Raw genomic sequence first — 13,257 nt, forward strand, 5'->3', positions numbered from 1 at the left:
CGCATTGTAAGGGAAACGAAAATTTATTCGAATGGGGTTGGAATCCGATAATAGAAAGAGAAAAGGAAGGAAAAATAGGACGACAACAACAGAGGTAACAAAGAGATGGGAAGTCGCCTGGGAAGTTGCACAGGGCACAATTTAACAATTACAGCCACTGGCGTTAAGAAACATGAAAGAAGGCTGTATACGTGAAAGAAACCTATAGTCGTCTGAAGGTTTTAAACAGCTTACATAACGGCGAGACAAAGATTTGCAAAGGAGATTTCCACGGGCTCTGACGACACTTTATTGATTGTAACTTATAAACTGCAAACCGAAATTGCATAAACCGTAAAACTGTAGAAAGTTGAGAGTGTGTGATCTGGACAACTAGAAGCAACCAGAGTATTTAAAAGGATCGCTACGCACAGTCTAACTGAAATAGTTTAAAAGGAAAAAAGGCAGGAGATAGTTGCCTAGCTTCGAGAGGTGAAATTGTGAAGACAGCCGAGGAACAACAAGGTGAAACGATAAACCTCACTACGAATTTTTGGATAACACACGAGATATTGAATTCCACTGACGTAAAGAGAAAATACAAAAATGGAACAAATGAAGCAAACCAGAGAGGATTCAGTCGTCTATGCAACTGAGATTGACAGAAAATACAAAACAAAAAAGCAGTAATGGCTAAAGGATAAATAGAGAGTTGTAGGATTCGGCAAGTCTGTGGGAAAGATAAATACCAACTACAAGAAATATGTTGACTTTGGGGAAACGAGAAGGTGGTGTCTATGAGTACAAGAGGTCAGAATAGAAATCAGTAATAAGCAAAGAAGAGAAGGCTGTAAGACAGCGGGATAAATAGAACAGTTATGCAGTGGGAACGGATGGGAAGTGTATGAAAATGAGATAAAAGATACGATACCATGAAAAGAATTTGATGGACCACTAAAAGATCTAATTCAAAGCAAGGCACTTAGAGTAGACAACATTTCTTCAGAATTATTGAGATCCTTCGGAGAACTACAGGTGAAAAAATTTATTCCTCATGGTACGCAAGAAAATCAGAGAGGAAAATGTAACAATCCTAATTTCAAAGAAGACAGTTGCTGACGAGTGTGAATATTATCGAACTATCAGTTTAGTAAGCCATGATCGCAAAATACTTACACGAATTATTTGCAGAATAATGAAAGAGTAGTAGGGGTTGATCTCGGCGTTACGGAGAAATGTATAAATCCAGGAACTCGCGAGTATCCAGGAAGAATCCTCTTAAACTGGCACCGCAAATATTGCTTAAATGAAAGGTGCTATTGATGTGCAGTTCGCACAGAATTTGATAGTCAAGGGCTCGTATCGTTAACCAATCAACATATTGTAATAATGCTTAGAAAGTGTATATTTGGTGCAAACATACATTTTTAAATGTAATTATGCACATTGACATTAACAGACTAAATGTAGTGAAAATTAGAATGTTAATGGTGTTCGTTACAGTAGACAAGTGCGAGTCTGTTACGAGGTATGGTACATTCAAAAGTTTCCACACAGGTACTTGTTTGTGGCATTCAACCTGTATAGTTGCTATGTACAATGTTGTTATGATTGTTATTTTTTCTTACAGTGTGCATTTGTATTCTTTGAGCGAATTGCTAATCAGATAATGTGTGACAATCCAAGCAGTGGGTCGTGAATCTACGATGGGATTTGCCAATGCAGGAAAATTTGACATGGTCATGGTGTATGCACTTTGTAGGAAGAATGTTGTTTATTGTAAGGTGCACACGGCAAGATATCGCAACAGACGTCTACCATTCGCAAATATTTATAAACCTCTTCAAACAGTTACGTGAAAGTGGCAGTGTAACGCCTAGACAACGTAACAGAAGGAAACAAGAGACGACAAAAGAAGGGGAAGTTGATATTCTTGTTGCTGTTGCAGTTGATCCGCACGTTAGGTCCCCGGGCAATCGCACGAGGAAGTGGCCTGAGTCCGGCGTGTGTGCTGCGCATTCTTCATCAACACAGGTTGCAGTATCACACCTCTTTCCATTAAGGGCTGCGTGGAAACGATCATGAAAATCGTGTTAACTTAGTACACGGGCATTAAGGCAAGATTCTCCAGAGGTATCGTGCGTTTTGTTTAATAATAAAGCCACGTTTGTCGATCATGACCAGATAAACCGTAGCAACATGCACGGCTGGTCTGCTGAGAATCTGCTTTGGCGCCGTCAGATGGAACGTGAGCGTCCATTATGTGTAAAAGTGTGGTGTGGGAAAGTGAAACATCTGCTCGTAGTCCCGTTTTTCATAGACGGAACAATGAACGCGACCAATTATCGCAGCCTTCTAACTGGCCGTCTTCCGCGGATACTAGAAAGTGTTCTTCTGCAGACGAGGAGATACCCTGTGGTACCAATACGTTTGCTGTCCAGCCCATAATGCACGAAGTACTGCAGCATGTCTTCAAGAATTGTTTCCAAATCGTTGGACTGAATACAGAGGACCTGTACCTTGGCTGGCCCGTTCCTCGGTTTTGGCGCCCGTAGAATTTTTACTGTGGGGAAAGCAGAAAGACACTGCTTGTAAGGACATACCAACTACACCCGATGATGTTTTACGATGTATAACTGCAACCTGCTTGGACATCTCCGCTAAAATGTTAAAATGTGTGCCGTAGCCGTTCCATACCAACAGGAAGCACATATTGCCGAAGCCGGTGGTCATTTTGCACACAAAAAATGGTTCAAATGCCTCTGAGCACTATGGGACTTAACTTCTGAAGTCATCAGTCCCCTAGAAGTAATAACTACTTAAACTTAACTAACCTAAGGACATCACACACATCCATGCCCGAGGCGGATTCGAAGCTGCGACCGTAGCGGTCACGCGGTTCCAGACTGTAGCGCCTTGAACCGCTCGGTCACTCCGACCGGCTTTTGAACACAACCTGTGATTGTCAACTGGTCAGAATCCACGTAACTGATGTGTGGACTTGTGTTATTCTTTAGTGCTTGCTACCAGAGGTACTGTACAGGTGTTGCCATGGAAACTTTTCAAAATATTATATCTCGTAAACGACTTGCACTAGAGTCCTGCAAGGAACACCACTGACGTTCTAATTTACTCTACATTTAGTCTGTTAGTGTCAACAGGCTTCGTTACATTTAAAACTGTGGAAGTTTGCTTAAAAAAAAACATTTTAAGTATTATTACAACCTGCTAACAATACGAGCCATTGACTATCAACCCATTCTGTGAAACCCGAGGAGCAATAGCACTTTTCATTTCCGCAATATTTCCGGTCGAAGTTTCAGGTGATTCACTTCGTATACTGACCCTAAGTCTTTTTCTAACAAGTCAAACTGAACAAAGCCAACATGCATTTACAGCTTTTGGAGAACGTGTTTGACAGTGTTGACTGGACTATATTCTTTGAAATTCAGATAGATGTAGGCAAAATTAAAAAAAGAAACCATTTTCTTCATCTCATACGGAAAGCAGACTACAATTAAAAGTCTTGGAACACGAAAGGGAAGCAGTAGTTGAGGCGAAAGTGAGACAAGTTGAAACTTAAATTGAATGTTATTCTAGCTGTTCATTACACATACTGTGATGCAAACCAAGAAGAAATTTTAAACATGACTTAAATTTGAAGGAAAAGAAAACTTAAGGTTTGAAGATGACATTGAGACTTCAATCGACATGGCAGTTGGGCTGAACGGAATGGATAATGTCTTGGAAAGAGATTATAAGATGAAAGATGAACAAACGTAACTCAAGGGCAATGGGATGTAGTTGAATTAAACCAGCGATGCTGTGGAAATTAGGTTAGGAAGTGAGACACTAAAGCAGTAAATAAGTGTAGAACTGAAAATGGTCGAAATTGAGAGTATATCAAATGCAAAATTTCAGTAGCTACTGGTAGAAAAGCGTTTCTGAAAAAGGGATATATTTAAACATGCAATATAAATCTTGTTGCTAAACATAATTTTCTGAGAGTAATTGTCTTGTGAGTTGCTTTGTCTTGACAGTAGCTTTGCGTGGAAGTAAAACGTGGCCTGTAAGCAGCACATAGACGAAGAAAACATAAGCATTTGAAATGTGGTTCTACAGAAGATTGTTGAAGATTAGAAGGGTAAATAGGATAACTAATAAAGATGTACTGAATTGAGTAGGGGAACAAAGAAATTTATGGCATACCTCGTCCAAAGGAAGGGATCCTTCGAGAGGACATATTCTGTTGTACCAAGAAATAGTAAGTGTGGAATTGTTGGGCTAATAATTGTACAAGGAGATCAAGATTTGAACACAGAAATAAAGTTTGAGCGGGTATGGGCTGTAAAGATGAGGAGTCTTGCAAAGGATAGACTAGCGTGGAGAGCTGTATCAAATCACGTTTCCGACTCAGAAAAACAACAGTAATAACAAGAACGACCGCAGCAGCAGCAGTGTGTGTGACTCACTCTTGATGAAGTAGGGCAGCACCTCGTTGTAGGACCAGCCCGGGATGCCGGCGGCGGCCCAGGCGTCGTAGAGCAGCGGGTGTCCCCTGGTGTACATCATGCCGTTCATGGAGGAGGTGCCGCCCAACATGCGGCCGCGCGGCCACCGGCAAACGCCGCCCTGGCTCAGGCACGCGTTTTGCTGCACCGCCTGGAACACCGGCAGCCGAGAGGCCTGTAGGGGGCTACCAAACTCAGATCATCGCTAGTGTGCGCCTATTAAGTACTGCGTCAGAACACACTAAGATCACCAGACAAAATACTAGCTGCCTCATTAAAAGTACACTTTGCTCGGTTACTTGTTGAGTTGGCATTGGATTAAGACTGTACTCTCCACAGAAGACGAGCCATGACAGGGAAGTGATGTTGTCTTCCAAACGGTTGCGAGGAATCAGCGTAATAAGATGGATCGACACGAAGAAGTAACAGAATGGCGGAAATTGGCTTCCGTGTTCCAATGTTCCCAATTAAAAGACCGTAGTTCCTCGATGTGTTAGTATATCAACGCGGACCGCCGAATGTGTCTACAGGAAGATGTTCACAGCTCGCGGACGTCTATTTAACGCGACATAAAGACAATGGTAATAAAAATATCTTAACCTAACCGACAGGGTCCGGAGACGAGTATCTCGCATTATCAGTGACAAATGGATTCAAACGAGACAGGAATTTATACTGTAGGTGAGTGCATGTCCATTTTACCCATTTTACGAACAAACGTGGCGAAGGAAACTGTATGCAACGGGCATCTGGAGTCGGGTACCCCGAAAACGGCCGTTTTTCATAGCCGTACGTCTTGAGCGGGCCAGACAACAGGCGTGTGTGTGTGTGTGTGTGGGGGGGGGGGGGGGAGGGGGGGGGGAGGGGGGGGGGAGGGGGGGGGGCACGACTAGTCCCGCCCTGCTTCTTTTCCAATGATGCAAGGCGTCGATTGCAGTGACGATCCAATGAGGACTCTGACGCCCAGCGCGAGAAGGATGTTGTTCAGTCCAGAGGTCGATCTGTAACGTTTTATAGGTGGTTTTTGGACCGTGACATGGGCTCACTCATTCAGATTGCCATGGACATCACTCAGGATGTTTATTTCAACATCGTCAGTAACCAAACGTGGTCCTTCCTTTTACAGCTTTGTGATCAGTATGATGTCGACACTCCCTCGGCTGGAAGACCCGTCATCACTCAGGCAATCTACCCCACTTTGACCGCCTCGCCAAATCACCCGATCACATTGTCTGAGACTATTTCGAACAGCAGTTGAAACGTAGCAATCAACACCCTCTAGGTAGCTGTGCGGCATGTCATCTCCGACGAGTGGCTTCAGCTGAACGTGGCATATTTGAAGACACGTGTGGACTATCTTCTTCACTATATAGAGGCCCTTACGAAGGCTAGATGCTGTGTCACATGGCATCGGCGCAATGTTTTCTGGGTCTGACTGACTTTTCGTCTAATGTATTTATATTGTAATAGTGCTCGGTGTTGTAGAGCCGCATTAAAATTGAACCCACATGGCATGTTAGATGCTTACGACGAATTATCCATAAATATATTCAGTTTTATTATCAACCACCGTTAGGACTTCCCTGTATCTTAACCTATACCATCACACACTGTCCAGCCACATTAATTTGAGCAACTGTCTAAAGCCAGAATAACGACCTTATACAGTGCGGATCACGTAGATGCGTGCAGGAAGAGAGTCAGTGAGCTTATGGAAGGATTGAGGATCCATGGCACTAACGCCCCGCTATAGGTGGTCACACAGATTCTTTACATCCGAGGAGATTGGTGGCCAGGTGAGTATAGTAAACGTATCCTCCTGTTCCTCGAACGACGCAGGTACACTGCGAGCTGTGTGACCTACCGCGTTGTTAGGCTGATAGATGCTATCGTGTCGAGGAAAAATAAAGTGCATGTAGTGGTGGACATGATCGACAAGGGTAGATACATAGTTAGACTGATCCACTGTGCCTTACAAAATGACGAGATCAGGAAAGGAATGCCATGGAAACGTTACCTAGACCATAACGTTTCCTCCTCGGGCTTGGATCCGTTCGACGCTTTTTACAGTGTGTTTGCTTTCAGACGTTTCACACCACACACACCAACGGTCATTTTGTATCTGAAAAGGCCACCTATAGCCACTCAGTGGACGTCCAGTGGGGTACTGGCCTGCAAATTCCACCTTTTGTCGCCGATGAACAGTAGTCAGCTTGGGTACATGAACCAGGCGTCTGCTACAGAGCCCCATACGCAGCAACGGTCGTTGAGGAGACTCTGTTGGTAGCCCCTTGGTTCGTCTGGGCCGTCAGTTGCTCAACGGTTGCACGTCTATTCGGCCGTACGCATCATAGCAACAGTACTTCACCCCTGTCAACTATGGCCTATGGTGCATCACAGTTGCCTCGGCGTCGGTTTTATATAGTTTTGGATAGTTTCGAATTCGACGATTTCGTTCATACAACTAAGTTCAGCTTCACGAAACGACATGATATGGTGTTTGGAATCCCCATCATATCTGATTAAGGAAAGATATCGAAGTAATTAAGACATGCTGTTGGGATTGTTACTGACTAGTTCAATCTGTTCGAGAGTCTTACGGAAATGGTCCGTGAGCTTACATGGGATTCCTTAAAGGAGGATGACGTTATTTTTGTAAATAACGTTGAAAATGTTCAGAGAACCAGCTCTTTTGATAATCGGCAATACCTTTCTATTGTTTCTTACACTCTCAAGCCGGGAGGTTTTTGGGGACACAGAGGTCAGTACAGATGCTGACAGGCATTCATTTTCCTCTTGCTCCACATATGTGTGGAACAGGGAATCGAATGACTAGCAATGGTATAAAGTCACGTCCTCATTGCATCGTGTACCGCACGATTGCTTATGTAAATGTAAGTGCTGCTGTAGAAAGGGAATCAGCTATCCTAACGTTGTTTCTATTTTGAAGATACGTCCAGGAAGATCATATGTGTCATAAAATATAACTGTGTCTAGGTTACAATTCAGATTTCCTGAAATGTATCTATTTGAGTTTTAGTTCTGAAAACAGGTAGTTGATGTATCTTCTGAGCAGGGGGAAATTAAATTATCGGCTATACAAACTTATAACGAAAAAGACATTCGCAATGTGGTCGTGGCATGAAATGGTGGAGCACCCATTGGGACGTTTCCACCTCCCCTCCCCTATATACCACCTTAGAACATCACAAACAATTCATTATTAGACTGATCGATGGGTACGAATTTCTGACGGAGAAGTCAGTCAATATCAACGAAGCAGACCAGCAAGGGCTTTACGTCGCACTTTATCAAACTTTTTCCGAGGATGAAGAGCCTATGCGCAGTCACAACCGTCGCACATCTTCGGTCACCAGTGACAAACGCGAAGAGAGTTATGATTCTCTTTCAGTTTTTGTGGAAGTTCCCCGTTGACTTCCAAATGGTATTTTTTTTCTTCGTCCAGCAACTTTCAGACAAAATTCGGTCTAATGTTCTGTAATTTGGCGTCAAACCCTGCACAGTTCTTGAATGATCTGTCTGCCACCTCGTATTACAAGACCGCTCTACTTTGCGATTTTATCTTGTGTAAGCTGTGAGTAATCGTTACCCACACTCGATGTTCAGTTACTTTTAGAACGCTTGTACGTAACATATATTTCTTTCCTGACTAAAGTAGTTATACGAAAAATTCTTTTGCCTTCAATGAATTTCTGTAGTAGTTTTCTTGAGTTTCAAACACACATTGGTACAAACGGGACCATTTTTGCACCAGGCACCGCAAAGCTGCGAACTATTGTAATGAAAGATAAAGCCAACTACATAGGCACACAACAGCTGCTACATTAAATTAAGAGAACTGGGTGGGACACACGCAACAGTATTACCTTTACAACTATCCATAGAAGACAGTTCAGTTCTGAGAACTACTGAATACCATTTTGTGTATCAGTTCTGTCCTCCGTACTTATAATTTCCGGTTTTGAGGAAGACTCACCATGCTGCCGCAAGGATCCCTGAATTTGTGTGAAAGTCTAGTGTCTTGAAAGACGATAAAGTCATGTACATTTAGAGGTAAATGAAGTAAAAGTTTACGAAGAAGAATCTTTTTGAAAAATCCGTAAGGGTCTCACATTACACACAGAGATGTTGGACGATAGTATTTTGTGAATAAAAGTGCGTCGACTGTTGGTATTTCTGTTTTTTAGAATTTTTGTTTACGACACGTTTTACAAAGAGAAACCTCCGTCATAAGGGGTTCCTTAATTCACTGGATGCTTACCGCATTACCTGATAAAGCTGAAGGACCTAGGAGCGTTGTCTTGCTGTACAAATGGAAACACATATGAGCGCTCGTAAAAATAAACCACAGCCCTATAAAGTACCTGCACATTGGGAGCATCTGATTCACTAGTGGACCATTGCGGAGGATCTCTCAGCTGGTTTAAATTTCACGTATGTTGTTTATTACGATTGTTTACTTACATCAGTTAGTTAACGATTCTGAATCTACACTGTTTGCCGTTCCTTCAAATGACAACAGCAATTCCTGTCGGGTTCAAAACAAAGCAGAATTTAAAAATCGAACTACCATGTGAAACTAGTTTTATACGTCTAATTATAAATGAATTAATGTCTTAAATATTTGGCGTTGAACATGTAAGCGAGAAAAAATTTTGAAACTATGAGTAAAATGTTTTGGAAGTCGCTAATTCCCCTCATTCTCAAATACTAGATGAATAAGTTTGGGCGATTTTTGCGCTGTGAGTGATGCGGTATCAAGACATCCACTTATATTATCTTTGACAGGTGCGTTAAAGGTTTAACATGAGATTATATTTGTTAATGAGTAGATTGTGAGCGCATTTTTAGTTTTTAAATTCTGTCAAAAACTAAATGAAATACATAAAATAAAAGCTTGGATTCCCATAAAAGCCACTAGACAGGCAATGTGCAAGTGGAAGCGTGTTGCTGGTTAGTCATTTAGTAATGTACGGAATTATTCACTAAGAACGACACTTTTTGAAATTGTGATTTCCAGTTTAAAACATATCTTTTGCGAGCTTCCATGTGTGTGAAAATACCCAGTGCCAGTTTCATCATACAGTGACTCAGGCATCATGGAGGTTTCCTGATTTCTAAACTCATTAAAATTTTTACAGAAGTGGCAGCTCAGTTGTTCTGTTGAACAGAGAAATGGGTCGCCATCGCCGTTTCTCTTTTCAGGCTGTTCGCCGCACTCTGCGCAAGTATACACGATCAAAAGCCACCAAGAAGACAACGTAAAATGCAAAGTGCGGGCAATGTCGCAGCAGTACCGGCCAGTACTGAGAAAGAGTCGGAGGTGGCAGTTTCAAGACGATCTCAACGGTTGCGGTTATCTGAGACATCAGCTTCACGTATCATGAGAGAGGATTTGGGATTGCATCCACACAAAGTTGTACTGAATCAAGACTTGAAGCCAAACGATCACATTGTGTCGTGAGTTCGCTGAATAGGCCCTACAGCAGTTGGAAGCTGAATCTGATTTCAATGGAAAAATCATCTCCTCAGACGAGGTGCTTTTTTCTATTAATGGTTTCGTCAATACGCAAAATTGTCATTATTAGAGATATAAAAGGTGCCATTGTATTCAGAAAAACTCGCTGTTTGATGTGGTTTATGGCGTTGCCGCGCCATATATTTCGAGGCGATGATACGAAAACTGTTGCCGTCGATGGAAAACGCTACTGAACCATGTTAGGCTAATTTCTGTGGCAGGAACGTGAGGCCATAGATATTAAAAACATGCGGTTCCACAGGATGCCGCTACGCTCGATTTGCCAAGGGAGAAGTTTATCGAGCGCACCGAGTCAAGATATGAATCTGTGAAGTGGCCGGCACGGTCGTTTGATTTAGCATCGATGGATTTTTATTCTTTGGGGCAGCATGAAAGCCCACGTCAATGCTGACAAGCCATAAGCTTTTCAACGTTTGGAGGCGAACATACGTCCGGCTATCGCTGACATAAGGCCAATCATGTTGGACACAGTGATTAACAATGGGAGCCATCGTGTACGTTAGTGTGTTCACCGCCGTGGTGGACATTTGAGTGACATTTTGTTCAGAACTTAACTACACATATGTTGAGTGGTTTATTTTTTTTTTTTTTTAATTTCCTGCCTGGTTCAGCAAGAGTAATCCAATTTCCAAATAAAGAGGCAGTCTCTGTTGCAGTTAATTATTTAAAAACTGATGCGTGTCGCTCTAGTGACGCATGTTCAGTAACGTATGCATTACATGATGTTTTGATCGCGAGCTAATCCAACCCCAGCTAAGTAACAACTGACATAAAATTTAGAACAGTACAAACTTCATTAGTCAAAAGTGGAAAAGGAAAGGAGCTTAATCGCAGTCGACGAATATACAATCGGAAGCAATGAAAGGTAAATATTTTTTTATAAAAATTCCTTATAAATCTGTTTACTGGAACAGATCTTCTTTATCTACGTGCACGAGGAACCTAACCGGGAGTTATTAGACAGTCACACTTACCAAACCATGGAGGAAACTGGTGTTCGGATGGGCTTGCGGTTAACAGGCGTACAGCACAATAGTAATGAATAAATGCGGTATGCAGCATATTGGCATCGAAAGCAAGCAGCGTACCGATCTAACGCGAATGAACAGGCGATTGAAGTGCCAACCGATGGCGCTAGTCGTGTGTGGTATGTGACCATCGTTTAGGTAGTGAAGGGTATTTACAATAGTGGTAATTTAAAAGTACACTTCTGGCCATCAAAATTGCTACACCACGAAGATAACGTGCTACAGAAGCTAAATTTAAGCGACAGGAAGAAGATGCTGTGCTACGCAAATGATTAGGTTTTCAGACGATTCACACAACGTGCTAAACGTGCTAAATGAGGAAAGTTTGCAACCGATTTCTCTTACACAAAGAGCAGTTGACCAGCGTTGCCTGGTGAAACGTTGTTGTGATGACTCGTGTAAGGAGGAGAAATGTGTACCATCACGATTCCGATTTTGATAAAGGTCGGATTGTACCCTACCGCGATTGCGGTTCATCGTATCGCGACATTGCTGTTCGCGTTGGTCGAGATCCAATGACTGTTAGCAGAATATGGAATCGATGGGCTCAGGAGGGTAATATGAAACGCTGTGCTGGATCCCAACGATCTCGTATCACTAGCAGTCGAGATGACAGGCATCTTATCCGCATGGCTGTAACGGATAGTGCAGCCACGTCTCGATCCCTGAGTCAACAGATGGGGACGTTTGCAAGACAACAACCGTCTGCACGAACAGTTCGGCGACGTTTGCAGCAGCATGGACTATCAGCTCGGAGACCATGGCTGCGGTTACCCTTGACTCTGCATCACAGGCAGCAGCGCCTGCGATGGTGTACTCAACGACGAACCTGGGTGAACGAATCGCAAAACGCCAATTTTTCGGATGAATCCAGGTTCTGTTAACAGCATCATGATGGTCGCATCCGTGTTTGGAGACATGGCGGTGAACGCACATAGGAAGCGTGTATTCGTCATCGCCATACTGTCGTATCACCCGGCGTCATGGTATGGGGTGCCATTGGTTGCATGTCTCGGTCACCTCTTGTTCGCACTGACGGCACTTTGAACAGCGGACGTTACATTTCAGATGTGTTACGACCCATGGCTGTACCCTTCATTCGATACCTGCGAAACCCTATATTTGAGCAGGATAGTGCACGACCGCATGTTGGAGGTCCTGCACGGGTCTATCTGAATACAGATAATGTTGGACTGCTGCCCTGGCCAGCACATTCTCGAGATCTCTCACCAATTGAAAACGTCTGGTCAATGGTGGCCGAGCAACTGGCTCGCCACAATACGCCTGTCGCTACTCTTGATGAACTGTGGTATTGTGTTGAAGCTGCATGGGCAGCTGTACCGGTACAGGCCATCCAAGCTCTGTTTGACTCAATGCCCAGGCGTAGGAAGGCCGTTAGTACGGCCAGAGGTGGTTGTTTTTGGTACTGATTTCTCAGGATCTATGCAACCAGACGGCGTGTAAATGTAATCACAAGTCTGTTCCAGTGTAATATATTTGTCCAATGAATACCCGTTTATGATCTGCACTTCTTCTTTGTGTAGCAATGTTAATGGCCAGTAGTGTAGGTAAAACAAATATGAAGTTGAAAATCGAGAGAGTAAACACAAGTTCATAGTAGCGCATGAGATACAGCAATCCTGATGGACCGCCTGGTAGCAGTTACAGCTCTCCAAGGCGACCAGCGTGCTCTTTAAATGAGTGACTATTACCTCTGGTGAGCTAGCGCTAAGAGCAAACAAGACTAGAGAGTGCAGCTGAGCGGTCACTAACCGTGGTGAGGTTCCAGTCGAGGCGCGTGCGGATGGGCGTGACGGCGAAGGCGGGCACGTGCGAGATGGTGGGGTCCTCGGGCCCCGCCTCCAGCAGCAGCACCGTGGCGCCGCTCTCGGAGAGGCGCGCCGCAGCCGTGCTGCCCGCCGGCCCGCTGCCCACCACGACGAAGTCGAAGGCGCGGCCGGTCGGCAGCTGCGCCGAGTCTCGGCCGACGCGGCCGCACGCGTCCGACACGTCGCAGCGCGCCTGCAGCAGCGCCTGCAGCGCCAGCATGAACGCCGACGCGCCGCCGCCGCACGCGCCCGACAGCAGCGGCGTGTCGCCGAAGTCGCAGCTCCTGCACTGCGCCGACATCGCCGAGCGCGACCTGCACAGCAGCACGCGCTGTCAGGCTCTGACGGCG

At 44.1% G+C, this 13,257-nt stretch overlaps 1 protein-coding gene across 2 annotated transcripts in view; it reads right to left on the reverse strand.

Annotated features, from left to right (window-relative positions):
• Positions 1-13,257, reverse strand: part of LOC126329483 (glucose dehydrogenase [FAD, quinone]-like) — a 170,500-nt gene that overhangs the window by 9,246 nt on the left and 147,997 nt on the right. For both annotated transcript variants that reach the window (XM_049996160.1, XM_049996161.1), the window contains exons 3-4: positions 12,852-13,221; positions 4,452-4,641 (exon numbers count right to left, since the gene is read on the reverse strand). In XM_049996160.1, coding sequence (XP_049852117.1) covers positions 4,452-4,641; positions 12,852-13,208 — 547 coding nt within the window. In that variant the 5' untranslated portion in view covers positions 13,209-13,221. The remainder of the gene's footprint in view (positions 1-4,451; positions 4,642-12,851; positions 13,222-13,257) is intronic.

The sequence above is a fragment of the Schistocerca gregaria genome, chromosome 2, assembly GCF_023897955.1.
Source record: "Schistocerca gregaria isolate iqSchGreg1 chromosome 2, iqSchGreg1.2, whole genome shotgun sequence".
NCBI classification, from domain to species: domain Eukaryota; kingdom Metazoa; phylum Arthropoda; class Insecta; order Orthoptera; family Acrididae; genus Schistocerca; species Schistocerca gregaria.